Raw genomic sequence first — 27,606 nt, 5'->3', positions numbered from 1 at the left:
TTTGTACCTGTTTCCTCCAGCATCTTCACAAGGTCCTTTGCTGTTGTTCTGGGATTGATTTTCACTTTTCGCACCAAAGTACGTTCATCTCTAGAAAAAAGAATGCATCTCCTTCCAGAGCTGTATGATGGCTGTGTGGTCCCATGGTGTTTATACTTGCGTACTATTGTTTGTAGAAATGAACGTGGTACCTTCAGGCATTTGGAAATTTTTCCCAGGGATGAACCAGACGTGTGGAGGTCTACAATTTTCTTCTGAGGTCTTGGCTGATTTTCTTTTGATTTTCCCATGATATCAAGCAAAGAGGCACTGCGTTCGAAGGTAGGCCTTGAAATACATCCACATGTACACCTCCAATTGACAAAAATGATGTCAATTAGCCTATCAGAAGCTTCTAAAGCCATGACATAATTTTCTGGAATTTTCCAAGCTGTTTAAAGGCACAGTCAACTTAGCGTATGTAAACTTCTGACCCACTGGAATTGTGATACAGTAATCTGTCTGTAAACAGTTGTAGGAAAAATTGCTTGTGTCATGCACGAAGTAGATGTCCTAACCGACTTGCCAAAACTATAGTTTGTTGACAAGAAATTTGTGTAGTGGTTGAAAAATCTAATCGTATGTAAACTTCAGACTTCAACTGTAAATAATATCCTCAATCTGTAAGATACATAAAAAGTAGCTTGCGCGATTTGTCTTCTATTTGTGGAGGACAAACATGTTTTGTTTTTATAGAGGAAGCCATGCTTGATTTCTTTTTTTTTGTTGCCATTTACAAAGTTTGTCAACATGCATTTTTAAAGACAGTTCATCATCCAGCCATATCACTAAATATTTATATGCAGAGACCTGATTAATTCAAGAGCCATCTGAGCTCGTAAGTGCAAGTGTATTTTCAACCAACTTTTTGGACCTATTAAAAATCATAATGTGTTTTTTCTTGACATTTAAAACCCGTTTCAACTGTAAAAAAAAAAGTGCTTGGTCAGCCTTTGAAGCAACATAGTACATGACAGTGTCATGCATATAGATTAATTTTACACTTTCGTATCTCATCACCGACATTGTTTATGTAGAGAGTGAACAGTAATGGACCAGGTATAGAGCCTTGTGGGACCCCTTTGACCAATTCCAAAGAGTTGATGGCATCCAGTCGAAGCCAAACAGCTTGACTTCTATCCTTTAGCTAGTCATGAAACCAACGACAGGCATCCAATCCCCGTCCTATTAACAACAGCTTACCCAAAAGTATCGCATGGTCTACAGTGTCAAAAGCTTTAGACAAATCTATGAACAAGGCAGCACAGTACTTTCTATTATCTAGGGCATTAGCAATATCATTTACAACACGTACAGTGGCCGTAGTGGTACTGTGTTTAGGTCTGAAGCCAGATTGATTTCTAGAAAGAGTATTGTTAACAGTTAAAAATGATTGTAGTTGCCTATTCACCAATGACTCTAGAATTTTAGCCAAACAGGAGAGCTTAGAGATGGACCGATAATTATCCAATTCACTACCATCACCTCCCTTGAGGAGTGGTAAAACAAAAGCTGTTTTCCAAGCTTTAGGAATCTTTCCTACCACTAATGTTTGATTAAAGATATGCGTCACCACACCAGCAATGATGGGTGCCGCACACTTGAGTAAATATGGATCCAGATTGTCTGCGCCTAACGATTTCTTTGAATCTATAGCAGATAGTGCATATAAGACCTCATCTTCTGTGACCTTTTGGAAATTAAAAACCGGCTTACTGTTTTCCACATCAGCTGGGGGCCGGCGGGCTGAAACAATAGACCGGTCAGGATCATGGTGGCCATTTTTTTTTTAAAGAGAACCAGCAGAAATAAAGTGCTTATTAAAAACATCGCAAATTTAAGTTTGGTGACTGACGATCCTAGAATCCGATGTAATTTGCTTTGGCAGGGACATTGGGGAGTTTCCTCGTTTAAGTGAGTTAACCTCTCTGGGATATTCGGGACGGTAGCGTCCAGCCAGTGAACAGCCAGTGAAGTGCAACAACCAATATCCCACTGTATCTACAATAGGGGCTGAGTTAAAAAACTACAAGCCACAGATTCCCCACTGCCTGGTTGGATTTATCTCAGGTTTTCGCCTGCCATATGAGTTATGTTATACTCACAGACATCATTCAAACAGTTTTAGAAACTTCAGTGTTTTCTATCCAATACTACTAATAATATGCATATATTAGCATCTGGTACAGAGTAGCAGGCAGTTTACTCTGGGCACCTTATTCATCCACGCTACTCAATACTGCCCCCCTGTCACCAAGAAGTTAACAGTTTTCCAGAATTTAGAGGGATCACCAGCAGACTCTGTCATAGCATCAAGAAAACACCTAGATTTAGCCTTTTTTTAATTCTTCCTGTCCATTTATTTCTCAATTGCCTAAAAAGCAGCCAATCAGCTAGTAGGGTGGGAGTATGAACTTTCCCTCGTTTCAATATGAGTTTTCTGTCAAACTTGGTAGGGTGCATTTCTGGGGCTCTATGGTGTAACATGACAACCAATCAGATTTGAGATTGACACCCTTCTCTCCTCCCAGTTTTTGATTATGAACTCAGTAGCCTAACTTTTCTCATTCTAATCTATTCTATATCTATTAAGCTAGCTTGATTTCCTATCTCAGCCTGTTCTCTTAGACTTAATATATAAATGTAAATCCGGGGACACTCAAATTCGTATGATATGTTACGTTTGTTATGTTTACGAAAGACAGAAGGTTACTTAAGGCAATCACTAAAGTAGGGTGGATGAGCAGGCATATAAAGCAAATGTCTAGCAACCCAAAGGTTGTGTGTTAGAATGTCATCATGGACAAATTTAACATTTTTGCTAACTAGCTACTTTGCTGCTAATTGCTACGTTGTAACTTCTTAGCTAACCCTTCCACTAACCTTAACCCTTTAACCTGACTCCCCAACCCCCCAGCCTAGCTAACTTTAGCAACCTAGCTAATGTTAGTATTTGCCACCGAGCTAATGCTAGCTACAACAAATTGGAATTCGTAATATATTATACGTTTTGCAAATTTGTAGCATATTGTACGAATTGCAGTTCATAACATATCATACGAAATGGATAATGGACATCCACAAATTAATACATACCATACGAAACACAACTTTTTATTTCACCATTATTTAACCTGGTAGGCCAGTTGAGAACAAGTTCTCATTTACAACTGCGACCTGTCATACTAATTGTGTCCCGGAATAACATTTACTATGTTACATCTACCCCTGAGTCCAGGTTGCCTATCCAAATAAGGTTACTAATAATGTTGTTTACAAAAGGACATCTTCTCTTTGTTTCTCTTTCCCCCCTCTTTCTCTCTTCCCCCCCCCCCACCCCTCCAACTCTCTCCCCTCTCTCTTCCCCTCTTTCTTTCTTTCTTTCTTTCTTTCTTCCCCCCCTCTCTCTTTCTCTCAGAAACCTGCCTGATGTGTCAGCAGCAGACTTCTCTAAGGTAGATCTCAGTCAGTACAAATGGATCCACTGGGAGGTGAGCTCACAGAGGTTATAGAACACTCTACTCTAGATTTAGGTTAAACTTTGACCTTGTTGATCAAATCAAATGTTATTTGTCACATTCACCAAATGCAACATGTGTAGACCTTACAGTGAAATACTTGCTTACAAGACCTTAACCAACAATGCAGTTTTAAGAAAGTATTTACTAAATAAACTAAAGTTTAAAAAATAAAAAGTAACACAATAAAATCACAGTAATGAGGCTTTATACAGAGGGTACTGGTACCAAGTCCATGTGAGCTGGTACAGGTTGGTCGGAAGTAATTTGTACATGTCGGTAGGGGTAAAGTGACTATGCATAGGTAATAAACAGCGAGTTGCAGCAGTGTAAAAACAAAGAGGGGTTCAATGTAGATAGTCCTGGTGGTAATTGTATTAATTGTTCAGCAGTCTTATGGCTTGGAGGTAGAAGCTGTTAAGGAGCCTTTTGGTCCTAGACTTGGCGCTCCGGTACCACTTGCCGTGTTGTAGCAGAGAGAACCGTCTATTACTTGGGTGACTGGAGTCTTTGACAATGTATTGGGCCTTCATCTGACACACGCCTGGTATAGAGGTCCTGGAGGGCAGGAAGCTCGGTCCCCGTGATATACTGGGCTGTATGCGCTACCCTCTGTAGCGCCTTGCGTATGCCGAGAAGTTGCCAGACCAGGTGGTGATGCAACCATGCTCTCGATGGTGCAGCTGTAGAACTTTTTTGAGGATCTGAGGACCCATGCCAAATCTTTTCAGTCTCCTGAGGGGGAAAAGGGCATTGTCGTGCCCTCTTCACAACTACTTTGGTGTGTTTGGACCATGATAGTTTGTTGATGTGCACACCAAGGAACTTGAAACTCTCGACCCGCTCTACTACAGCCCTAGTGATGTTAATGGAGGCGTGTTCAGCCCTCCTTTTCCTGTAGTCCACGATCATCTCCTTTGTTTTGCTCACGTTGAGGAAGAGGTTGTTGTCCTGGCACCATACTGACAGGTCTCTGACCTCCTTCCTATAGGCTGTCTCATCGTTGTCGGTGATCAGGCCTACCACCGTTGTGTCGTCAGTGAACTTAATGATAGTGTTGAAGTCGTGCTTGGCCACGCAATCGTGGGTGAAAAGAGGGTACAGTAGGGGACTAAGCACGCTCCCCTGAGGGGCCCTCGTGTTGAGGATCAGCGTGGCAGATATGTCGTTACCTACTCTTACCACCTGGGGTCGGCCCGTCAGGAAGTCCAGGATCCAGTTGCAGAGGGAGGTGTTTAGTCCCAGGGTCCTTAGCTTAGTGATGAGCTTTGTGGACACTATGGTGTTGAATGCTGAGCTGTTGTCAAGGAACAGCATTCTCATCTGTGGATCTGTTGGTGCGGTATGCGAATTGGAGTGGGTCTAGGGTTTCCGGGATGATTGTGTTGATGTTAGCCATGACCAGCCTTTCAAAGCACTTCATGGCTACTGACATTTGTGCTACGGGGCGGTAGTCATTTAGGCAGGTTACCTTCGCTCTCTTGGGAACAGGGACTATGGTGGTCTACTTAAAACATGTAGGTATTACAGACTTGATCAGGGAGAGTTTAAAAAATGTCAATGGAGACTCTTACCAGTTGGTCCTCGCATGCTCTGAGTACACGTCCTTGGTAATCCGTCTGGCCCTGCGGCGTTGTGAATACCTGTTTAAATGTCTTGCTCACATCGGCTACGGAGAGCGTGATCACACAGTCATCCGGACACTCTACTCCGAGGCTAAAGGTGCAATCGATTGCCTGGACTTGGAAATGAATGATATATAGCCATTGATTATTGAAAAATATAACTTGTTATATATGCCTCATGAGCTTTGTTCAGCTGCGTAACCCCATCATAACCCAAAGTATAAGCTTGTTTTACGCCATTATTTGTAAACACATGGTTAAAACAATCATTTTAATGTCATGGAAGTTCGGTCCTTTCATCCATAACCCTGTGTATGAATTTGTGAGTGGTTACATTTCTCCAGCCCCATCTCTAAACTGTTTACCTAAAACGGTGTCTTGGTGTCCACTTTGGTTGTTATTTGAACTGCAGATTGACCCTTTAACCTTCATTTCATAGATCTCTATATTTAATCATGATTCAACCATTTTTGTATCATGTACTGTTTATAACACTTAAAATACGAACATGTTATAAACATGACCAACAGTGTAACAGCCCATGACCGGTTTTGGTCATGTTTATAACATGTTTGACACATGACAGGGTCGTAATGCAGAGGAGCAGGTGAAGATGATCCAGCAGGTGGAGCTGTCTAACAACACGTTGCCACAGCAACACAGGATCACCGTATCCGTGGAGATAGAGAAGACCAGGGAGCCTCTGTACCAGCTCTTCCACTATGGTGATGTGGTACGACGCCCTCGCTGACAGCATGAGTATCACCCATAACACTCTGGAACAATGCCTCCCGACAACATCTAGACAGACAAAAACATGTTCAGTGTTCTCTACAGGTTTGGAGATTGATTTTGATACATTTTTATTGTGAGAGTGCCTTGCATCTTCAGGATGCCCAGCCCACATGGCCTTATAAGGATGCCCAGCCCATATGGCCTTATAAGGATGCCCAGTCCACATGGCCTTATAAGGATGCCCAGTCCACATGGCCTTATAAGGATGCCCAGTCCACATGGCCTTATAAGGATGCCCGTCCACATGGCCTTATAAGGATGCCCGGCCCACATGGCCTTATAAGGATGCCCGGCCCACATGGCCTTATAAGGATGCCCGGCCCACATGGCCTTATAAGGATGCCCAGTCCACATGGCCTTATAAGGATGCCCAGTCCACATGGCCTTATAAGGATGCCCAGCCCCCGTATATAACATGTATAGAATCATAGTTCCATCACTATTTATCCTGATTATGTCATTGCTGGCATTAAAGAGGGCATTACCAAACCTGGTAACTGTCATAACACTGCCCTGTACCTGACCTGAAACAACGTTTTTCTCTCCTCTCCAGGTGTTTGTCAGTAAAGACGTGGCCATGCATTTTGGCTTCCACTCCGCTGCCAGTGCTCTGAAGGGCCTCTACCACAGAGTGAAGAAAGGGTGAGTGGACACAGATGGAGGAAGAGAGCGAGGGACAGGCAGGTAGGTAGGTAGGTAGAGAGACCGATGGACGGAAAGATGGCTGGAAAGAGACTGACTGACAGACGGATTGGGGGAAAAGAGGGCGAGGATGTGCAGGGGGGGGGTACAGTCTAAAACTTTGTCACTGTTAACTCTTCATATTCTGATTCGGTTTGCCATTGTAGTCTCAACACCTGAAAGCAGGCTTCCTGTGTTCCAGGGCTGTCCTCATATGTGCCTGGGCAGAGAAAGGGGCAGATGCGATGGGTCCTGATGGCATAGTGGTCCACTCAGATGCCTTTCCACCGGAGGCTGTTGTGGACACGCTCGGAGCAGGCGACACTTTCAATGCTTCAGTGATCTACACCCTGTCAAATGGTGAGAGGATATTACTTTATTTTTATTTTTTTTACACATAGTCAAATGGTAAGGTGATATTTGTATTTTCTACACCCAAAATGCAATCAATCATCTTGTCTCCCTCTCCCCTTGTAGGAGGAGGAGTACAGGAAGCTCTCACGTTCGGTTGCCAGGTGGCAGGCAGGAAGTGTGGTGTCCACGGATATGACGAAATAGTGACAAAGACGGAGTGAAGAATAACGTGCACTGTAGCTGGAGGGTTTTTGACAAAACAGTTCACTTTATTTTCAACTCTACAAACACAAACTTGGCAGTAGGTATAGGAATGTTTTGTCATGTCACGAAACTCAACACTCAGCAAAACAGCATTAGAGGTATTATTAGTTTTAACAGACACATTTCAAGGCAAACCCCTGTGATTTGGAGGTTAAAAGTAATTATTTATCAGTTTTATTCTCATCTTTCCCTATTTTCGTTTCCTCCCAACCATTGTTAGCTGTTTGTTAAGCAATGTCCAGATTCTCCTGGCTAGCATTTTTTTTGAGAATCTAGCAATGCTAGCGGAAGTGGGTTGTATCAGTTAACCACATATTCAAAGGCACAGGGCCTAAAACCTAACTTATGGTGAATTTAACCATATGAATTTAACAAAAAATGTTTTTGCAATTAAACAGAATAAATATCACATTTGTCGTTATCTGGCATCAAAGAGTCTTGTAAGTTTTTCTCAGGTGCCTTGGGCCTTTCTCATGGCCTTGGGCCTTTCTCAGGTGCCTTGGGCCTTTCTCAGGTGCCTTGGGCCTTTCTCAGGTGCCTTGCACCTTTCTCAGGTGCCTTGGGCCTTTCTCAGGTGCCTTGGGCCTTTCTCAGGTGCCTTGGGCCTTTCTCAGGGGCCTTGGGCCTTTCTCAGGTGCCTTGGGCCTTTCTCAGGTGCCTTGGGCCTTTCTCAGGGGCCTTGGGCCTTTCTCAGGGGCCTTGGGCCTTTCTCAGGTGCCTTGGGCCTTTCTCAGGTGCCTTGGGCCTTTCTCAGGTGCCTTGGGCCTTTCTCAGGTGCCTTGGGCCTTTCAGGTGCCTTGGGCCTTTCTCAGGTGCCTTGGGCCTTTCTCAGGGGCTTGATACAGCATGTGCAATACTTCACTTCATTCTAGATGTCATTGTTGCGCAACAAACACTATCAGGATACTAAAACATACTTATGGACCAAAACATGTGGGCACATATTACATTTACAGTGAAATACAATATGAAAATGATTACATTTTATAAACATCCTCCTATAGATTGAAATGGAACTGTCACAGTACAAATCAAACCATCTTCAAAACAACAGTGATGATAATTACAATATTTATATAATATTAGTCATGTGACAGTGGGCTTAAAAGTAGTGTGTGTGTGTGTGTTCAGAACTGACTGGCACTGCTGGGGTCACATTGTAACAGGCGGACTATTGACGGGTCACTCTTGGCACCTTTGATGAATTCCTCCAGGGACAGCCTACCTGCAATAATAAGCCACATGATTGGATGAGGAACTTGGTTACTCATCGACGGTTAAGAATAATTCAAATTGGTTAAAAATAACAGCTATGGGTGGAGGCAGAGAAAGAGGTACAGTCTAAAGTGGCTCCCTCTCATACACTGATTTCCCTCTACTGCAACCCACTTAGCCTGTGTGGCTCAGTTCAAAGCTATCACTTAGCCTGTGTGGCTCAGTTCAAAGCTATCACTTAGCCTGTGTGGCTCAGTTCAAAGCTATCACTTAGCCTGTGTGGCTCAGTTCAAAGCTATCACTTAGCCTGTGTGGCTCAGTTCAAAGCTATCACTTAGCCTGTGTGGCTCAGTTCAAAGCTATCACTTAGCCTGTGTGGCTCAGTTCAAAGCTATCACTTAGCCCGTGTGGCTCAGTTCAAAGCTATCACTTAGCCCGTGTGGCTCAGTTCAAAGCTATCACTTAGCCCGTGTGGCTCAGTTCAAAGCTATCACTTAGCCCGTGTGGCTCAGTTCAAAGCTATCACTTAGCCCGTATGGCTCAGTTCAAAGCTATCACTTAGCCTGTGGGGAAAGGAAAGAGGGATACCTAGTCAGTTGTACAACTGAATGCATCTTCTGCATTTAACCCAACCCCTCTGAATCAGAGAGGTACAGGGGGCTGCCATAGTCAACATCCACGGCACTGAGGGAAAAGTGGGTTAACTGCCTTGCTCAGGGGTAGAACGACAGATTTTTTAACCTTGTCAGCTCAGGGATGTCTATCCAGCAACCTTTCAGTTACGGGCCCAACGCTCTAACCGCTAGGCTACCTGTGTGGCTCAGTTGGAAGGTCATGGGTTCAATTCCCCCAGGGATCACACATACTCAAACTCCAGTCCAATGACTATCAACCCAACATAGCTGTTACACCAAGAGATCCGAACCCTTTGACAAGGTCGCTAGATGTTGTGTTAAGGTCTCTATTGTCGGAGTCCATGTTTCTTATGCCTTCACATAAAGATAGAGGGCTCCTTCACATAAAGATAGAGATTCGCCTAATAAAGCAGGCCATTAAATTATGTGCAGAAATAATTTGATTCTCTCTTTCAATCAATTGCTATCAAACTATTTAAATATCAGACTATCAAATGTTCAGACTATCAAGCGATCAAACTATCAAATGATCAGGGAGAAGAGAGAACCATCAGTAAAGTTGTTTTTATCCTAACCCCTTTATGGGCCTGTAGTTGAATAGCCCTGCAGAAGAAATCACTTAATGGTGACGACCTGCACTAAAAAGTCCTGGGTTGGATATGTCCCAAATGGCACCATATTCCCTATATAGTCCCAAATGGCACCATATTCCCTATATAGTCCCCAAATGGCACCCTATTCCCTATATAGTCCCCAAATGGCACCCTATTACCCATATAGTCCCAAATTATTCCCTATTCCCTGTATTTGTGGAATAGGGTGCCATTTGGCACGAATCCCATGCTGGCTTCCTCACCATCGTTGTTTGAGTCCATCTGTCTGAAGATCTTGTCTGTCCTCTTCTCAGGTGTGGACTCGTCTTCTGGCATCTTCATGACCGAGGACACCATTTTGTAGATGGCCTAGGGAGATGGCACATTGATGAATAGAGAGAGGACCATAGGAGTAGATACTTAAAGCTAGAATCCTTAATTGAAACAATAACAATGCAGGCTCCTCTGTTTTGTTAAAAAGCTGAGGAATGTATACATATAACCCCTAAAATTCATATAGAGCTATGGATGCCAGGAATGACTGAAAACTATAGTTTTAACCATGTTTTATAAGCTATACAGTGTTTGTTTACATTTATATTGTTTATAAACATTGTAGTAAAACAAGATTCTATTTTGGGTTCTGATGGGGTACGACAGTTGAACCAAGCTCATGAGTTGGAGCCGTGGTTTATGATGCGCTTTTTGAGGCACTGTGCTTTTACCGGTGTTTCTAGCATTATCCACTACTGTTGCTGCAGGCAGAAGATTCTAGGAAATGTTCTGTAATTGACACAAGTTTTCTCCAATCAATCCAGGTCTGGTTGTGCCTGTGTATTTGGTGGGGGGATTGCCTAAACCGGGTGAGGCGTAGCTCTGCTAATCTGAATTTAAAAATATATATATATATATTTCACAGGGAACACTATTTGTAGATCAGTGATCCTATAGTTGAGGCCAAAAGTTTTGAGAATGATACAAATATTAATTTCTACAAATGTTGCTGCTTCAGTGTCTTTAGATATTTTTGTCAGATGTTACTACGGAATACTGAAGTATAATTACAAGCATTTCATAAGTGTCAAAGGCTTTTATTGACAATTACATGAAGTTGATGTAAAGAGTCAATATTTTGCAGTGTTGACCCTTCTTTTTCAAGACCTCTGGCATGCTGTCAATTAACTTCTGGGCCCCATCCTGACTGATGGCAGCCCATTTTTGCATAATCAATGCTTGGAGTTTGTCAGAATTTGCGGCTTTTTGTTTGTCCACCCGCCTCTTGAGGATTGACCACAAGTTCTCAATGGGATTAAGGTCTGGGGAGTTTCCTGGCCATGAACCCAAAATATCGATGTTTTGTTCCACAAGCCACTTAGTTATCACTTTTGCCTTATGGCAAGGTGCTCCATCATGCTGGAAAAGGCATTGTTCATCACCAAACTGTTCCTGGATGGTTGGGAGAAGTTGCTCTCGAAGGATGTGTTGGTACCATTCTTTATTCATGGTTGTGTCTTAGGCAAAATTGTGAGTGAGCCCACTCCCTTGGCTGAGAAGCAACCCCACACATGAATGGTCTCAGGATGCTTTACTGTTGGCATGACACAGGACTGATAGTAGCACTCACCTTGATTTCTCCAGACAAGCTTTTTTCCGGATGCCCCAAACAATCGGAAAGGGGATTCATCAGAGAAAATGACTTTACACCAGTCCTCAGCAGTCCAATCCCTATACTTTTTGCAGAATATCAGTCGGTCCCTGGTGTTTTTCCTGGAGAGATGGGGCTTTTTTGCTGCCCTTCTTGACACCAGGCCATCCTCCAAAAGTCTTGCAGATGCACTCACACCTGCCTGCTGCCATTCCTGAGCAAGCTCTGTACTGGTGGTACCCCGCAGCTGAATCAACATTAGGAGACGGTCCTGGCACTTGCTGGACTTTCTTGGGCGCCCTGAAGCCTTCTTCACAACAATTGAACCGCTCTCCTTGAAGTTCTTGATGATGCGATAAATGGTTGATTTAGGTGCAATCTTACTGGCAGCAATATCCTTGCCTGTGAAGCCCTTTTTGTGCAAAGCAATGATGATGGCACTTGTTTCCTCGCAGGTAACCATGGTTGACCGAGGAAGAACAATGATTCCAAGCACCACCCTCTTTTTCAAGCTTCCAGTCTGTTATTCGAACTCGATCAGCATGACAGAGTGATCTCCAGCCTTGTCCTCGTCAACACTCACACCTGTGTTAACGAGAGAATCACTGACATGATGTCAGCTGGTCCTTTTGTGGCAGGGCTGAAACGCAGTGGAAATGTTTTTTGGGGATTCAGTTCATTTGCATGGCAAAGAGGGACTTTGCAATTAATTGCAATTCATCTGATCACTCTTCATAACATTCTGGAGTATATGCAAATTGCCATCATACAAACTGAGGCAGCAGTTTGTGAAAATGAATATTTGTATCATTCTTAAAACGTTTGGCCACGACTGTACAGTACACCTCACGTTGCTGATCCTCTCCAACAGGCTCAGAAGTTGTAGTAAAACATGTGGGTCAGTTAAAGGTAAAAATCCACAAAATAACTATTTGGGTATTTGTTTCATTAGTCCTCTATTGATTCAGTCTCAAACTGTTTTGCATGTCAGTGATCAAGTTGTCAAGATTTAGAACTTTCAAAATACAGACATTTTCCCAGTATGATGCATTTAGCACCATATGACCTCTTGATGAGCTCGCTAGATGTTGGCTTAACCTTTTTATTGTGGTGGGCTAAATCAGGATCACACAGAGTGTTTCTTGGTAGTCTTAAAACAAATCCACTTTGAAACAAATGAATACACCTCACACACATGGTTATGGGCTTAAAACAAGAACACACCAATACAGATATGGAGTTGAAATATTTCAATATTACCTTTTGAGTTTGCATCCCAATATTGCACTTTTTACACATCACAGAAGACTGAAATATAACAAAACTGTTTGATAGTGAAACACCGGATTTTCAGTGGGTTTTATGTTTATTAATTATGAAAAAGTACAATAGCATTCCACCCATGAGGCCACTAGACTACAGGAAATGGATCTATGGTTGCAACACTACCCCCTTCCTTCAGGAGAGTGTGTCCCCACGCTTACTATACCAACTCCCTCACGTGTACACGTCTCTTGGAAGGCCTCAAGGGCACCATCCGACTTCTGAAACCAATGTAGTGAATTCTGGGGGAAGCCCCGACTGGGACTCAACCCCTGATCCAGCGTCTGTCAAGCCAACACCTTAACAGTTACACTAAGAGGTTCGTAGTAGCTACAGCGCATTCAGAAAGTATTCAGACCACTTCATTTCCCCCACATTGTTACTTTACAGCCTTATTTTAAAATGTATTAAATGTTTCCCTCATCAATCTACACACAATACCGCATAATGACAAAGTGAAAACATGTTGTTTAGAATTTTTATCACATTTATTACAAACAAAAAACAGAAATACCTTCTTTACATAACTATTACTAACCATACTATTCTGACCCTTTGTTATGAGACTCCAAATTGAGTTCAGGTGCGTTCTGTTTCCATTGATCATCCTTGAGATGTTTCTACAACTTGATTGGAGTCAACCTGTGGTAAATTCAATTGATTGGACATGATTTGGATAGGCAAACACTGTCTATATAAGGTCCCACAGTTGACAGTTTAGAGCAAAAACTAAGCCATGAGGTCGAAGGAATTGTCCGTAGAGCTCCGAGACAGGCAGAGATCTTGGGAAGGGTGCCAAAACATTTCTGCAGCATTTAAGGTCCCCAAGAACACAGTGGCCTCCATCATTCTTAAATAGAAGAAGATTGGAACCACTAAGACTCTTCCTTTAGCTGGCTGCCCAGCCAAACTGAGCAATCGGAGGAGAAGGGCCTTGATCAGGGAGGTGACCAAGAACCCAATGGTACTACTCTGACAGAGCTCCCGAGTTCCTCTATGGAGATGGGAAAATCCCTCAGAAGGAAAACCATCTGTGCACCGCTCCTCCAATCAGGCCTTTATGTTCGAGTGGCCAGACAGAAGCCACTCCTCAGCCCACTTGGAGTTTGTCAAAGGCACCTAAAGGACTCTCAGAGCATGAGAAACAACATTCTCTGGTCTGATAAAACCAAGACTGAACTTTGGCCTAAATGCCAAGCGTCACATCTGGAGGAAACTTGCCACCATCCCTATGGTGAAGCACGGTGGTGGAAGCATCATACTGTGGGGATGTTTTACAGGATAGTCAGGATCGAGGGAAAGATGAACGGAGCAAAGTACAGAGAGATCCTTGATGAAAATCTGCTCCAGAGCTCTGAGGACCTCAGACTGGGGCGAAGGTTCATCTTCCAACAGGACAATGACCCTAAGCACACAGCCAAGACAACAAGCCAAGACATTCTGTGAATGTCCTTGAGTGGCCCAGCCAGAGCCTGGATTTGAAACTGATCGAACATCTCTGGAGAGACCTGAAAATAGCTATCCAGCTACACTCCCCATCCAACCTGACAGAGCTTGAGAGGATCTGCAGAGAAGAATGAGAGGAACACCCCAAATACAGGTGTGCCAAGCATCCCTAAGAAGACTCGAGGCTGTAATTGCTGTCAAAGGTGTTTCAGCAAAGTACTGAGTAAAGGGTCTGAATACTAATGTAAATGTGATATTTGCATTTTTGAAATTTTACACACACAGAAAAAATGTCTAAAAATCTGTTTTCGCTTTGACATTATGGGGTATTGAGTGTGGATTGATGAAGGGGAAAAAATTATTTAATAAATTTTCGAATAAGGCTGTAACCTAACAAAATGTGGAAAAGATGAGGTCTGAGTACTTTCCAAATGCACTGTAATTCCAAAAATGTATGTAGCAATTGCAGATTCTAGTTTCAAGGTGGTTAAATGAGGGATACACTAATTAGCACTGTCTACTTACTATGTGATAGATGCTGTGTTTTGACACTTCAGTCTATTAGCTTCCACAAACTTTACTAATTTCTATAATCCATTGGTCCTTGTGTTGATTTTATAACAAATGTTAAATTCGTATTTACAACGACGGCCTACCCCAGATCAAACCCGGACGATGGTGGGCCAATTGTGCGCCGCCCTATGGGACTCCCAATCACGACCGGATGTTACGATACACCGGTGGAAGATAGGGGATTGAGACTAACCTGTACGATCTCCAGCATCTCCGCGCGGCTGATGTATCCGTTCCCATCCAGGTCGTACATGCTGAAGGCCCACTTGAGCTTCTGCTCCAGCTTGCCTCGTGACGTTACGCTCAGCGCGATGATGAACTCCCTGAAATCTATCGTCCCGTCTGCGTTGGTGTCGAACGTGCGGAAGACGTGCTCTGAAAATTTGGAGGCGTCCCCGTACGGGAAGAAGTTGGCATAGATCTTCTTGAACTCATCCACAGTCAGGTGGCCCGTGGGGCAGTCTTTTAGGAAGCCTCTGTACCACTCCTGGAGCTCGTGGTCGGTGAACTCTGTGTTCTCGCGCAGATCATTCAGCACCTCCGGCCGTAGCTTGCTGTTCTGTTTGCCCATGGCTGAGGCAGCCCCTCCTCTCGCCCAGTTTGTGTTTCTCTCCCTCCTTCAAGACGAGTCTTTTGACGTTTTCTTGTTTTCTTTCACAGTCTTGTGTTTTCCTTCACTCTGCAACTGACTCCTTTTTCCTGGAGGGGAATGGGCAGGGGGGTTGATGGAAGATAGCCTATAGAGAGGACAGAGAGAGAGAACCTGGTAATAGGGATACGTACACTAGGTATATTTTTTATCCTTTAGAAGGCTAGGATCCAGTTTGTTTGGAAAGAACCCATGACAACATCTGGCCAACTCTGAGTTAGCATCTGCATGACAACGTCTGTCAAGCTCTGAGGTAGCATCTGCATGACAACATCTGGCCAACTGAGGTAGCATCTGCATGACAACGTCTGGCCAGCTCTGAGGTAGCATCTGCATGACAACGTCTAACCAGCTCTGAGGTAGAATCTGCATGACAACGTCTGGCCAACTCTGAGGTGGAATCTGCATGACAACATCTGGCCAACTCTTGAGGGAATGAGTTAAAATGTCATAAATGTCTAATTGATCAACAGCCCTGCCACAAGCCATTACTCATTCTAGTTCTCAATCAATGAAAACCAAACCAAACCAAGTCTTCAATAATGGTATAATCTGAAATGAGTCGACTTATATCTTGAAAACTTCACTGCTGACACACTTTTTTGGGATTGTATTATTAACAGCGGACTAATGAAAAAAAAATATATAGTTTTGAGTGAACTATCCCTTTAACATACAGTGTACTCATTCACAAATGAAACAAACAAGAGGGTACTAAGGCAACGAGCAGCTCAAAATATGAAACTCCAGCTGTCCGTAATGAAATACAATGAGATCTACATTTTTTTTTTAGATAAATCACTTTATGCATCTGATGGAAAACCTACAATACATAAATTCGCTGGTAAATCCTGACTAATTTGGCAATTAATTTGTCTATTAGGAGATGAAAACTTCACATGCAGCGCATATTCATTAGGCATCATTATTGACCTTAAAGGAAAAAAATGACATCATCAGAATGTTTTACAATTATGTCTAAATGGTTTTTCAAATACATGTGTGATTTTCCATTGTCGTGAGTTTAGCTATGTACACTGAGTGTATGTGATTTTCCATTGTCGTGAGTTTAGCTATGTACACTGAGTGTATGTGATTTTCCATTGTCGTGAGTTTAGCTATGCACACTGAGTGTATGTGATTTTCCATTGTCGTGAGTTTAGCTATGCACACTGAGTGTATGTGATTTTCCATTGTCGTGAGTTTAGCTATGTACACTGAGTGTATGTGATTTTCCATTGTTGTGAGTTTAGCTATGTACACTGAGTGTATGTGATTTTCCATTGTCGTGAGTTTAGCTATGTACACTGAGTGTATGTGATTTTCCATTGTTGTGAGTTTAGCTATGCACACTGAGTGTATTAGTTGTGTGTATGCCTTTATATTTGAGTGTCTGATAATCCATTAATTAATAAGACTGCATTACGATTAATGAAAAACAACTACCATCTGCTATAAAATAAATACTAGTTTCAGATGAAGTACAGGAAGATGGAAGCTACTATACAGGACATGATGAAGTACAGGAAGATGGAAGGTACAGTACTATAGAGGACATGATGAAGTACAGGAAGATGGAAGGTACTATAGAGGACATGATGAACTACAGGAAGATGGAAGGTACAGTACTATAGAGGACATGATGAACTACAGGAAGATGGAAGGTACCATAGAGGACATGATGAACTACAGGAAGATGGAAGGTACAGTACTATAGAGGACATGATGAAGTACAGGAAGATGGAAGCTACTATACAGGACATGATGAACTACAGGAAGATGGAAGGTACTATAGAGGACATGATGAACTACAGGAAGATGGAAGCTACTATACAGGACATGATGTACTACAGGAAGATGGAAGGTACCATAGAGGACATGATGAACTACAGGAAGATGGAAGGTACCATAGAGGACATGATGAACTACAGGAAGATGGAAGGTACCATAGAGGACATGATGAAGTACAGGAAGATGGAAGGTACTATAGAGGACATGATGAACTACAGGAAGATGGAAGGTACTATAGAGGACATGATGAACTACAGGAAGATGGAAGGTACCATAGAGGACATGATGAACTACAGGAAGATGGAAGGTACCATAGAGGACATGATGAACTACAGGAAGATGGAAGGTACCATAGAGGACATGATGAAGTACAGGAAGATGGAAGGTACTATAGAGGACATGATGAACTACAGGAAGATGGAAGGTACTATAGAGGACATGATGAACTACAGGAAGATGGAAGGTACAGTACTATAGAGGACATGATGAACTACAGGAAGATGGAAGGTACCATAGAGGACATGATGAACTACAGGAAGATGGAAGGTACTATACAGGACATGATGAAGTACCGGAAGATGGAAGCTACTATACAGGACATGATGAACTACAGGAAGATGGAAGGTACCATAGAAGACATGATGAACTGCAATCTTGCATTGTGGTATTACACAATAGCTATTTTTCCTGTGTGAGGGTTCTTTCCTCTTTTGTCCTCTATTTCTCCTCTATTGTTCTTCAAGCAAGATGGAGGCCGATGACATCACATCAGAACATCAGACCAACTCCTTGAAAGCCCTACTCCTTCCACTTTGCAGTTGTGTCTAAACATGTTTTTGTTTTTTTTACCCTTTAGTGTGTGTACTACTGTTTTTATACTTTTGAGTTTAGCGTTCAAGGTTTGCAGAACCGTATCTCAATCAAGGATGCATTTTTAATCAAAGGGATGTGGAATGAGCAAGTTAGAGTTTTTCATCATGGGTCTTGTTCTGGTGGCAGCCCTGCAGAGTGAATCTGATTTTCAACCCAACCTTAATCACACTGCTAACCCTAATGCCTAACCATAACCTCAAATTAGGAATTAGGAGCTTTTTTCCCCCATCTTTTTTTTTTTTTTACAATTTAGCCAGTTTTAACTTTGCAGCTGGCCTATCTAAGGGGAAATCGATCAGTTCTGCCTCCAGGGCAAGACTCGTGACAATAAACGTCAACTTGCATAGAGTCATAATAAGGGCTAACCTACGGCCTGACCCATCTCCTTATGTATTCCTAACCCTCTGTTGCAAAAAGTGACATCCACAAAACATATTACATCTTACATTTATATTTGAGTAATTTAGCAGACACTCTTATCCAGAACGACGTACAGTAGTGAGTGCATACATCTTCATACTGGTCCCCCGGTGGGAATCAAATCAATATACAACCCAAAAGGCTCCTAGCGTCCCACGCATGTTTTCTTAACCTAACACTAAAACTAAGGGCATTTATACATATGAAAGTCACTACTCTGGTTTAGTTCCTGGAGTGTTTGTGAGAACTCAACAGAATACGTTTTGCTTTCACAAAACAGTTTCAGGGTGCGATTAGCAAGACGCACATTCTACATGACGTTCGTGAGATTGTTTACAACCGGCACAAAAGTTCCACGCGACTCGCGCTGCCGAGTCACAATACCTGGTAATCTGGTCCTGGATCTTGGACCCACTACCAAACGCTCCAGTATCTGGATCATAAGAGGATATGTGAAAGTGGCCTAAAACTGAAACTAAGGGGCTGGATTCAATCCGTGTTCCCCGAAGTATCGTGGAAGATCCGCATTAAAATATAAAGGTAATTACCGATTGAGCCGACATATGCAGTGTTTACCGTGAATGCAGTCTCCGCTTTTAATTGCCAATCGCGCTATAAAGCGGATCTCGAGCACTACGGATTGAATAGAGCCTTAAATAATATTAAAACAAAATATAAATATCTGTATACAACTTCAACTAAACAAACAATAGCAAATCAGGTCTAAAAAACTACCTGAAACTAAACTGAATTCAAGATACATGTATAATATAAACACTATGATAATATTGGTGTGTGTCTGTGTGGGAGACCTGCTAGTGGCTCTAATGCCCTGATGTGAGTAGATGGAGCATGCAGCATGGAGCATTCTCTGTGGAAATCTCATATCAGGGCATTAGAGCCCTGCCACACACACATTAAGTGGTGCTGGATGATCATTGACTGTAGGAGGGGTCGAATGCTTCGGCCTGCTAGTCAACTCAAATATCATTGTAGCAGAGACTCAAGTCAATTCCAGTCCAAACTGCTTAATAGGACTAGAGTACAACATCATTTCTGCTGCTTTTTCTTTCATTAGTCAGCTCAGACACACAGTTGTTAGATAGAAACTATGTGTGATTATTTGAAGGATGATGTGCCAATTAGCTGACGCTTTTATTTGAAAGCAACTTACAATGATGCGCGCTTACATTTTCCATAAGGGTGGCCCCAGCGGGAATCGAACCCACAACCCTGGAGTAGCAAGTGCCTTCCTTTATCAACTGCACCACAGAGGACCACATATGTCCCCTATGTTGTTATATGCCAATGCAATTGACTGCAGCCAAGCCAGGGGGTGCCAAGCCAGGGGGAAAGGAGGGAGCACATATTGTTACACTATATTCGCATGGCAAATAGAATGATCAATGTCGGTCTTGGGGGGCAGAATCCCTTCTGGTTTACATCCTCTCCTTCGAATAAGGGACTGATTCAGACCTGGGACACCAGATGAGTGCAATTAACTACTAGGTAGAAACAAAACTGTTTTTCAACCCTTCAGAACCGTAATTGAACAGCCTTGGCTTGGAACAAGCATCCCCAGGAGAGGGCATATTTTGGGCAGACAGGATGGATAACTGTCATAATGACAGTCATCCATAATGACAGTCATCCACAATGACAGTCATCCATAATGACAGTCATCCACAATGACAGTCATCCACAATGACAGTCAGCCATAATGACAGTCAGCCATAATGACAGTCAGCCATAATGACAGTCAGCCAAAATGACAGTCAGCCATAATGACAGTCAGCCACAATGACAGTCATCCATAATGACAGTCATCCACAATGACAGTCAGCCATAATGACAGTCAGCCATAATGACAGTCAGCCAAAATGACAGTCATCCACAATGACAGTCAGCCATAATGACAGTCATCCACAATGACAGTCATCCACAATGACAGTCAGCCATAATGACAGTCATCCACAATGACAGTCAGCCATAATGACAGTCAGCCATAATGACAGTCAGCCATAATGACAGTCAGCCAAAATGACAGTCATCCACAATGACAGTCAGCCATAATGACAGTCATCCACAATGACAGTCATCCACAATGACAGTCAGCCATAATGACAGTCATCCACAATGACAGTCAGCCATAATGACAGTCATCCACAATGACAGTCAGCCATAATGACAGTCAGCCAAAATAGCGTTCCACATCACAAACATTTTTTTTGTTGTTGGTTCAAATCAAACTGTGTATCGTATTGGCAGATGCTTGGCACCCCCTGGCTTGGCACCCCCTGGCTTGGTTGTGTATTATGTTGGCAGGTGCTTGGCACCCCCTAGCTTGGCACCCGTTGGCTTGGCTGTGTATTGTGTTGGCAGGTGCTTGGCACCCCCTGGCTTGGCTGTGTATTGTGTTGGCAGGTGTTTGGCACCCCCTGGCTTGGCACCCCCTGGCTTGGCTGTGTATTGTGTTGGCAGGTGCTTGAAACCCCTGGCTTAGGTCCCAGTGAGTCCTTTGTGTGATGGTCCGACAGCTGGCACTATGCCCTCAGAGCCAGGAAGCCAGGGCATCTGCTTTGGGGCCTTCTGGGACTTCCCTGGGTGGTTTTCTAAGGACTGCTGCACTCACTACCCCATAATCACAAACTGGTTGAATCAATGTTTTTCCACATCATTTCAACAGAAAAATGCAATGTGATGACATTGTGGAAAACTGATTGGATTTGAAAAAAGTCTCAATGTAAAGGAATTTGGTAAATATGTCCTTTTAAAAATGTTTTAAATCCAATGTCATGGTTAAATTATTTGTTGATTTTCATGTTGAATTATTTTTAGCGGACAACTCAATGAAATGTAAATCAAACTAGATGTTGAACTGAAGGGGTATTGTTTCACCTCACAACAATAGTGAGCGCAGGGTTCAGACTGTTCAACCAGGGCTAGGTTTAGTAGTTCAATCAAATCTGCACAAAAAAAAACAATGTTCCTGTCTGCATCTTGAGAAGACTTGTTTCAGATCATATAACTGGGACTAAGCTAACTGGTTTGGGACAGATCAACTGTTATACATTTCATATGTATGCATGTACACTGAACAAACATAATAACACAACAGGCAACAATTTCAAACATGGCGGCGGATAACAGGGATGGAAACACATTTCTGCACACAATTTGAGCGAATAATCTTTTTGTGCATATGGAAAAGGTCTGGGAGTCTTTTATTTCAGCTCATGAAAACATGGGACCAACACTTTACATGTTGGGTTTTATATTTTTTGTTGAGTGTATTTTTCTCCATGCAGGGAAATGCGCTTTTCGAAAGTGCAGGTTTATTGAGGAGACCAACGTTAACACACTATTGTAACGTTTCTGAAATATTCTCTTCATAACATTGTCGTGTTGCTGTTTGTTGCGACTTGGCTAGCCACCAAACTTTTCATTTTTTACTTTTAATAACCATTTAACCAAAACTCTGCATTTAACATATTTAACACGAACATCTTAGTTTTTTTCTCGCTCAACTTTCTTCATTCAACTTTCAACCCCGCACGCTTTAATACTTGGATACCAACAACCGAGCCAGGCTACCAAGAGCTGGACTCATTCAACGCTCTCTTTGGGTGTTCCCTCCAGCTACCTCTCCCTGTCCAAGTCAATCAACTGCCTGGGTACAGCCTGGACCACCGCGGCCCCCTTCCTCTGGGCCGTGCTCTCTGGATCAGAGCTCTGTCCCTTTGGCTGTTGAGGCCTGCACACAGCCCTCTTCTCAGGTGAGTTCTTTGGCACTGACCTCACAATCTGCTTTGAGACACAGATGCAGGCAGATGCTGGATCATTCCGGGCTATTGTGATAGGTTCGATGTTGAGGCATATATCTAAACCTGGGGCAATGACTTTGTGTTTTCCTAGGGCAAAATTTCAGGATATCACCAGGTTGCTTCCTGGGCTGTGTGTCAGGGAATGATACTGTCATGGTTCATGTGGGGTCAAAGTTCAGGACACAATCAGGTTGCTTCCCGAGGCTGTGTGTCAGGGAATGATACTGTCATTGTTCATGTGGGGTCAAATGGCATTATGAAAGGCAGCTCAGAACAGCTGAAGATGGATTTTAAAGAATTGATTGGGTCACTACTTTTCACCAACAAACGCCCCATAATATCTGTCCCTCTGCCCTCCCTAAATTGTGGCATTGAACGGTTCAGCAGGCTTTTATCCCTCCATAACTGTCTACGAGACTATTGCAGCTCTGTGGGTGTAACATTTATTGACAATTTTGATACCTTCTGGAAACAATGATGGAATTATAAAGAGGATGGGATCCACCCAAATCATTTGGGTTCCTGGATCCTTTCACAGCATTGTAAGGCTGTGTTGACACAATGACTTATCAATTACCCAAGCCCAGCTCAGCTAATCCCTACCATTGTGTCGCTGAGTTGGCATAATGCTTAAGCAAATATACATTATCCCAGGGGCGTTGGAAGACAATGTAAGTAACCTAATTTATGTCCCTCTTACTACCCTGAATGGCTCTGCTGATCCTACAGTTATTGTATGCAGCAATCATATGCCTAACCATTTATACTGTTAGCACTGAGGTGGTGTGTCCTAGTAGGAAGTCCACTGTGTGCAGCTCACCCTGCAGTAACATAAATAACCCTAGCATGTCTACCTCTGCTAAGCTTCCCAGTAAAGCAAGTTAAACTATCAAGAATCCCAGAAAAGGGTTTAAAAATAGCTCACGTTAACATATGTAGCGCACGGTACTACATAGAGCCATGACTACATGGAACTCTATTCCACATCAAGTAACTGATGCAAACAGTAGAATCAGATTTTAAAAAACAGATACAAAAACACCTTATGGAACAGCAGGGACTGTGAAGAGACACACACACATAGAGGTACAGACACATGCATACAAACACACTATAACATACGCACTATACACAATGTTGTGGCTATGTGGTAGTAGAGTAGGGGCCTGAGGGCACACACTTAAAATGTAGTGAAATCTGTTGTGAATGTCTTGTATTGTTTTAAAAATATTATAACTGCCTTAATTTTGCTGGACCCCAGGAAGAGTAGGTGATGCCTTGGCAGCAGTTAACGGGGCTCCATAATAAATCCAACTCAAACTGTAACGTTTAAAGTCACATTGCTCAATGCTCTGGCCACATCTGCAGTGACCGAGGGTTAGCTCAATGATTGTGTTCATGTCAGAAAAAGTTATATACGTTATTTACTTCCTGATTTACCTTCAACCTGACAATTGTGTTACTTTATATTACATTGACTAATTATATTACTTTGACATCACATTCACTATTAGTAATGCGTTATGACATCACATTCACTATTAGTAATGCGTTATGACATCCCATTCACTATTAGTAATGCGTTATGACATCACATTCACTATTAGTAATGCTTTATGACATCACATTCACTATTAGTAATGCGTTATGACAATACATTCACTATTAGTAATGCTTTATGACATCACATTCACTATTAGTAATGCTTTGTGACATCACATTCACTATTAGTAATGCTTTATGACATCACATTCACTATTAGTAATGCTTTATGACATCACATTCACTATTAGTAATGCTTTGTGACATCACATTCACTATTAGTAATGCTTTATGACATCACATTCACTATTAGTAATGCTTTATGACAATACATTCACTATTAGTAATGCTTTATGACAATACATTCACTATTAGTAATGCTTTATGACATCACATTCACTATTAGTAATGCTTTATGACATCACATTCACTATTAGTAATGCTTTATGACAATACATTCACTATTAGTAATGCTTTAAGACATCACATTCACTATTAGTAATGCTTTAAGACATCACATTCACTATTAGTAATGCTTTCTACCTTCCCCTCCTCTAGTCCCGATTCCCTCCCTTACTGAGTGCCTGCTCTCCCCTTATCTAATAACCAGGAAGGAAGAATAAGGAAGGAGAACTAGATACCAATCTCTAACTTCCTGGGATACACAAACACATCATAACACTGGAGTCTCGTTTAAATGATGAGTTGAGTTGTAACTTAAGCAAATACATGTTGTGATTAAAGATAGGAGGGGAGTGCCTTAGTTTTTGTCAGCCAGGCAGAATGATTAGACTAAGTCTGAAAGGAGTGTGACTTATCTGGACAGGGTGAGGCTTTAGGAAACATACAGTAGTAGTATGATCCATCATTTTAAACCTTCTGGAAATGATTCAGAAAAATAAATCATCCAATCATCATAATAAGAAACATTTAGGGGGTGGGACAACAACAAGGAATAAGAAAAACAGGAAGTGGAAAATCGAGCAGCCCCAAAATATCCTGTGGGCTGCTGGGTAACAAAAGGGCCATCCACTTCCTGGTGTGGGGTTTTGGCCATCGCCTCCGTTCATCGAGGGAAGGAAGTCATTGTGGATGACAATAGGCTTGGAGAGCATACCCAGCCTGGATACACACACACACACACACACACACACACACACACACACACACACACACACACACACACACACACACACACACACACACACACACACACACACACACACACACACACACACACACACACACACACACACACACACACACACATACACACACACACACACAGAGTGAAGGAAGGATCTATTTTTATTACTGTAGCACATTGATTGAAATGTAAAATCTGTGTCCTGTGTCTCACCACATTAAGTATTTTGTATAAATAACTTCCTTAATTTCTTTCTCTCACCTTCTGTTTCTGTCTAACGGGGTATGCCTTCTCCCAGGGTGCACCACACACTGCACACTCTTAAAAGCCCAGTGCAGCCAAAAGTGTGATTTTCTTGTGTTATATTTCCACACTATGATGTTGGAATAATACTGTGAAATGATGAAAATGGTGATAATATCCTTTTAGTGTCAGAGCTGTATGGAAAGACCTACCTGAAATTTCAGCCTGTTTTGGTGGGATGGAGTTTTGGCCTGTGTGATGACATCACCAGGTGGAAAATGAGTTAAAGATGAACTCCAGGATCTTAACCTCAATAAATTCGTAACATATAATTATATATAATAAACGTTATCGGACATTGCAGATACAAGTGCCACAAACAGCCAAAGGGATTCTTTGATGTGCATACATGTCAGGCATGTTTATTCCTATCTGAACGTTCCAACGTTCCAAAAGGTTGTGTCATGCTGAACGCTCCCCAAGACGGGAAGGGTGAGCGATTTCCTGTGAAAACACGATGTTAGGAAACGGAAATTCCCCACCGTACCTCTCCCCTATCTAAGGGACACGCTCTGAATGTCTCCATGTTGCTAATGACTTACTGTAACACGTCTACCTGCACTCGTCCCTCCTTTTAAAATTCACCTCTGTTTTTAGTTGATACAATGCAAGGAGACCAACAGAGACCCTCCAGTGGAGCGTTCTAAAGCTGTCAATCATAGGACATGATGCCAGTTCCTCAGTCATTATCAGTGACAGTCATGATGTTTAGCTCTAACCTTTTTGAAAGTGTGCTAAACACAAATTGCTCAATAAATTCAGGACATCGCTAGACTTCAGTGATGGAGACAGTTCATAGTATTTATCGTAGACTCCCTTTGCAACGTTAAAAGAAACAATAAGGAGTTGACACAATAACAGATTGCCTGAGGGGCCATCTTGGCCCCCTCTGTGTACAGCACCACTTTCAACTACAATCCAACTCAGTGAAGCACGTTTCAGGAAATCCAATCGATCCCAATGTTTTCACACAGAGAGAGATGATCCCTTTAGCTTTGGGCTCAGTTCCTTCCTCTGGCACTTGCAGGCTTCTTGTGTGTTGTGTGGAATCTATAATAATTAGTTTAAGGTTTCTAGCTCACTGTCCTTTTAAACGCAAGTCCTTGGCTTGAAGCACCATTATATTTATATTAAATTAATGCGTGAATAAAATTAAAGGATTTCACTATCAGACAAGTCAGGTGACGTACTGATTTAATCAAAGCATCAAATGTTCTAAAGCAGAATTTGGTGAAAAAACAGGACTGATGATTTTTGCAACGTCAGTTCCAAATTAATTTCCACATTTGTTTATACAGGTAAAATAATTTGTCCACAGCTCAAACTACTGTATAGCTTACACAAGTCTTACCAACCATGTCATATATATATATTTTTTTTAAACAGCAAAAAATGTGATTCCCAAAAGGAATGCATTTCATAGTCCCTGAATCATTTTTTTGACTTTCTCCAGTTCAATTATTCGTAACGGCCAATTACAACAGCGGGCAATTACAACAGCTAAACTCTAAAGTCCTAATGACATCAGGTCCTTAATACATGGAGACAGGGGATCCCTATCGTCACATATCAAATACAAAAACACTCAGACAGACAGGGGATCCCTATCGTCACATATCAAATACAAAAACACTCAGACAGACAGACGGACGGACAGACAGACAGGACACACAGATGCACAGACAGACAGACAGACAGACAGACAGACAGACAGACAGACAGACAGACAGACAGACAGACAGACAGACAGACCAGACAGACAGACAGACAGACAGACAGACAGACAGACAGACAGACAGACAGACAGACAGACAGACAGACAGACAGACAGACAGACAGACAGACAGACAGACAGACAGACAGACAGACAGACAGACAGACAGGACACACACACAGACAGACAGGACACACAGATGCACAGACAGACAGGACAGACAGACAAACAGACACACAGACTCACAGACAGTACACAGACAGACAGAGAGGACACACACACATACACACACACACACACACACACTCCAAATAACAGCTACACATGCAATAGTTTTGCATGATTTTCAAATGTTCCTCTCTTTCTCTCTCCCAGAATAAGCGTGCATATCTAGTCGGCTTACCACATGGAACTCTGACTCCCTCTTCTTCTCTCCACTGTCTTCTCTAAGCCAGAGTGTAACAGGATTCAGAGGGGCTCATCTGATCTGATCATAGTCGAGGCCCCCAGGCAAAACCACCGCTACTCCGCCACTAAGTACTGCCTAACGACGTCACTCCCGGGAGAAATAGAGAGAAGTGAGGGTAATTCTCTCACTGCGGCAGGCAGGAGACATTCACCAGATCCCCACACATCC

At 42.5% G+C, this 27,606-nt stretch overlaps 2 protein-coding genes across 6 annotated transcripts in view; one reads left to right on the top strand and one right to left on the bottom strand.

The window, feature by feature from the left end:
* The window catches only part of khk (ketohexokinase), a 12,462-nt gene extending 4,765 nt beyond the window's left edge, over nt 1–7,697 (top strand). For all 5 annotated transcript variants that reach the window (XM_020488420.2, XM_020488417.2, XM_020488419.2 and 2 more), the window contains 5 exons: nt 3,458–3,530; nt 5,769–5,915; nt 6,531–6,619; nt 6,861–7,018; nt 7,136–7,697. In XM_020488420.2, coding sequence (XP_020344009.1) covers nt 3,458–3,530; nt 5,769–5,915; nt 6,531–6,619; nt 6,861–7,018; nt 7,136–7,233 — 565 coding nt within the window. In that variant the 3' untranslated portion in view covers nt 7,234–7,697. The remainder of the gene's footprint in view (nt 1–3,457; nt 3,531–5,768; nt 5,916–6,530; nt 6,620–6,860; nt 7,019–7,135) is intronic.
* Nucleotides 7,258–27,606, bottom strand: LOC109894723 (hippocalcin-like protein 1). Its single transcript, XM_020488421.2, has 4 exons — nt 27,373–27,606; nt 14,900–15,443; nt 9,983–10,088; nt 7,258–8,501 (listed from the first exon to the last, which is right to left on the bottom strand). The coding sequence occupies exons 2-4, from the start codon at nt 15,275–15,277 to the stop codon at nt 8,404–8,406; spliced, it is 582 nt and encodes a 193-aa protein (XP_020344010.2). The 5' UTR covers nt 15,278–15,443; nt 27,373–27,606; the 3' UTR covers nt 7,258–8,403.

Source organism: Oncorhynchus kisutch, linkage group LG7 (genome assembly GCF_002021735.2).
Source record: "Oncorhynchus kisutch isolate 150728-3 linkage group LG7, Okis_V2, whole genome shotgun sequence".
Classification (NCBI taxonomy): domain Eukaryota; kingdom Metazoa; phylum Chordata; class Actinopteri; order Salmoniformes; family Salmonidae; genus Oncorhynchus; species Oncorhynchus kisutch.
Note: the sequence above shows the minus strand (reverse complement) of the source record. Positions and strands in the feature narration are given on the sequence as shown.

What these genes read in the sequence shown, in the direction of transcription:
- LOC109894723 (XM_020488421.2), bottom strand. Translation starts at nt 15,277, where the DNA reads ATGGGCAAACAGAACAGCAAGCTACGGCCGGAGGTGCTGAATGATCTG. An exon ending in AGATGCTGGAGATCGTACAG is followed by an intron (nt 10,089 to 14,899) that starts GTTAGTCTCAAT and finishes CCATCTCCCTAG; the next exon opens with GCCATCTACAAAATGGTGTC. An exon ending in GATGGACTCAAACAACGATG is followed by an intron (nt 8,502 to 9,982) that starts GTGAGGAAGCCA and finishes TTATTATTGCAG; the next exon opens with GTAGGCTGTCCCTGGAGGAA.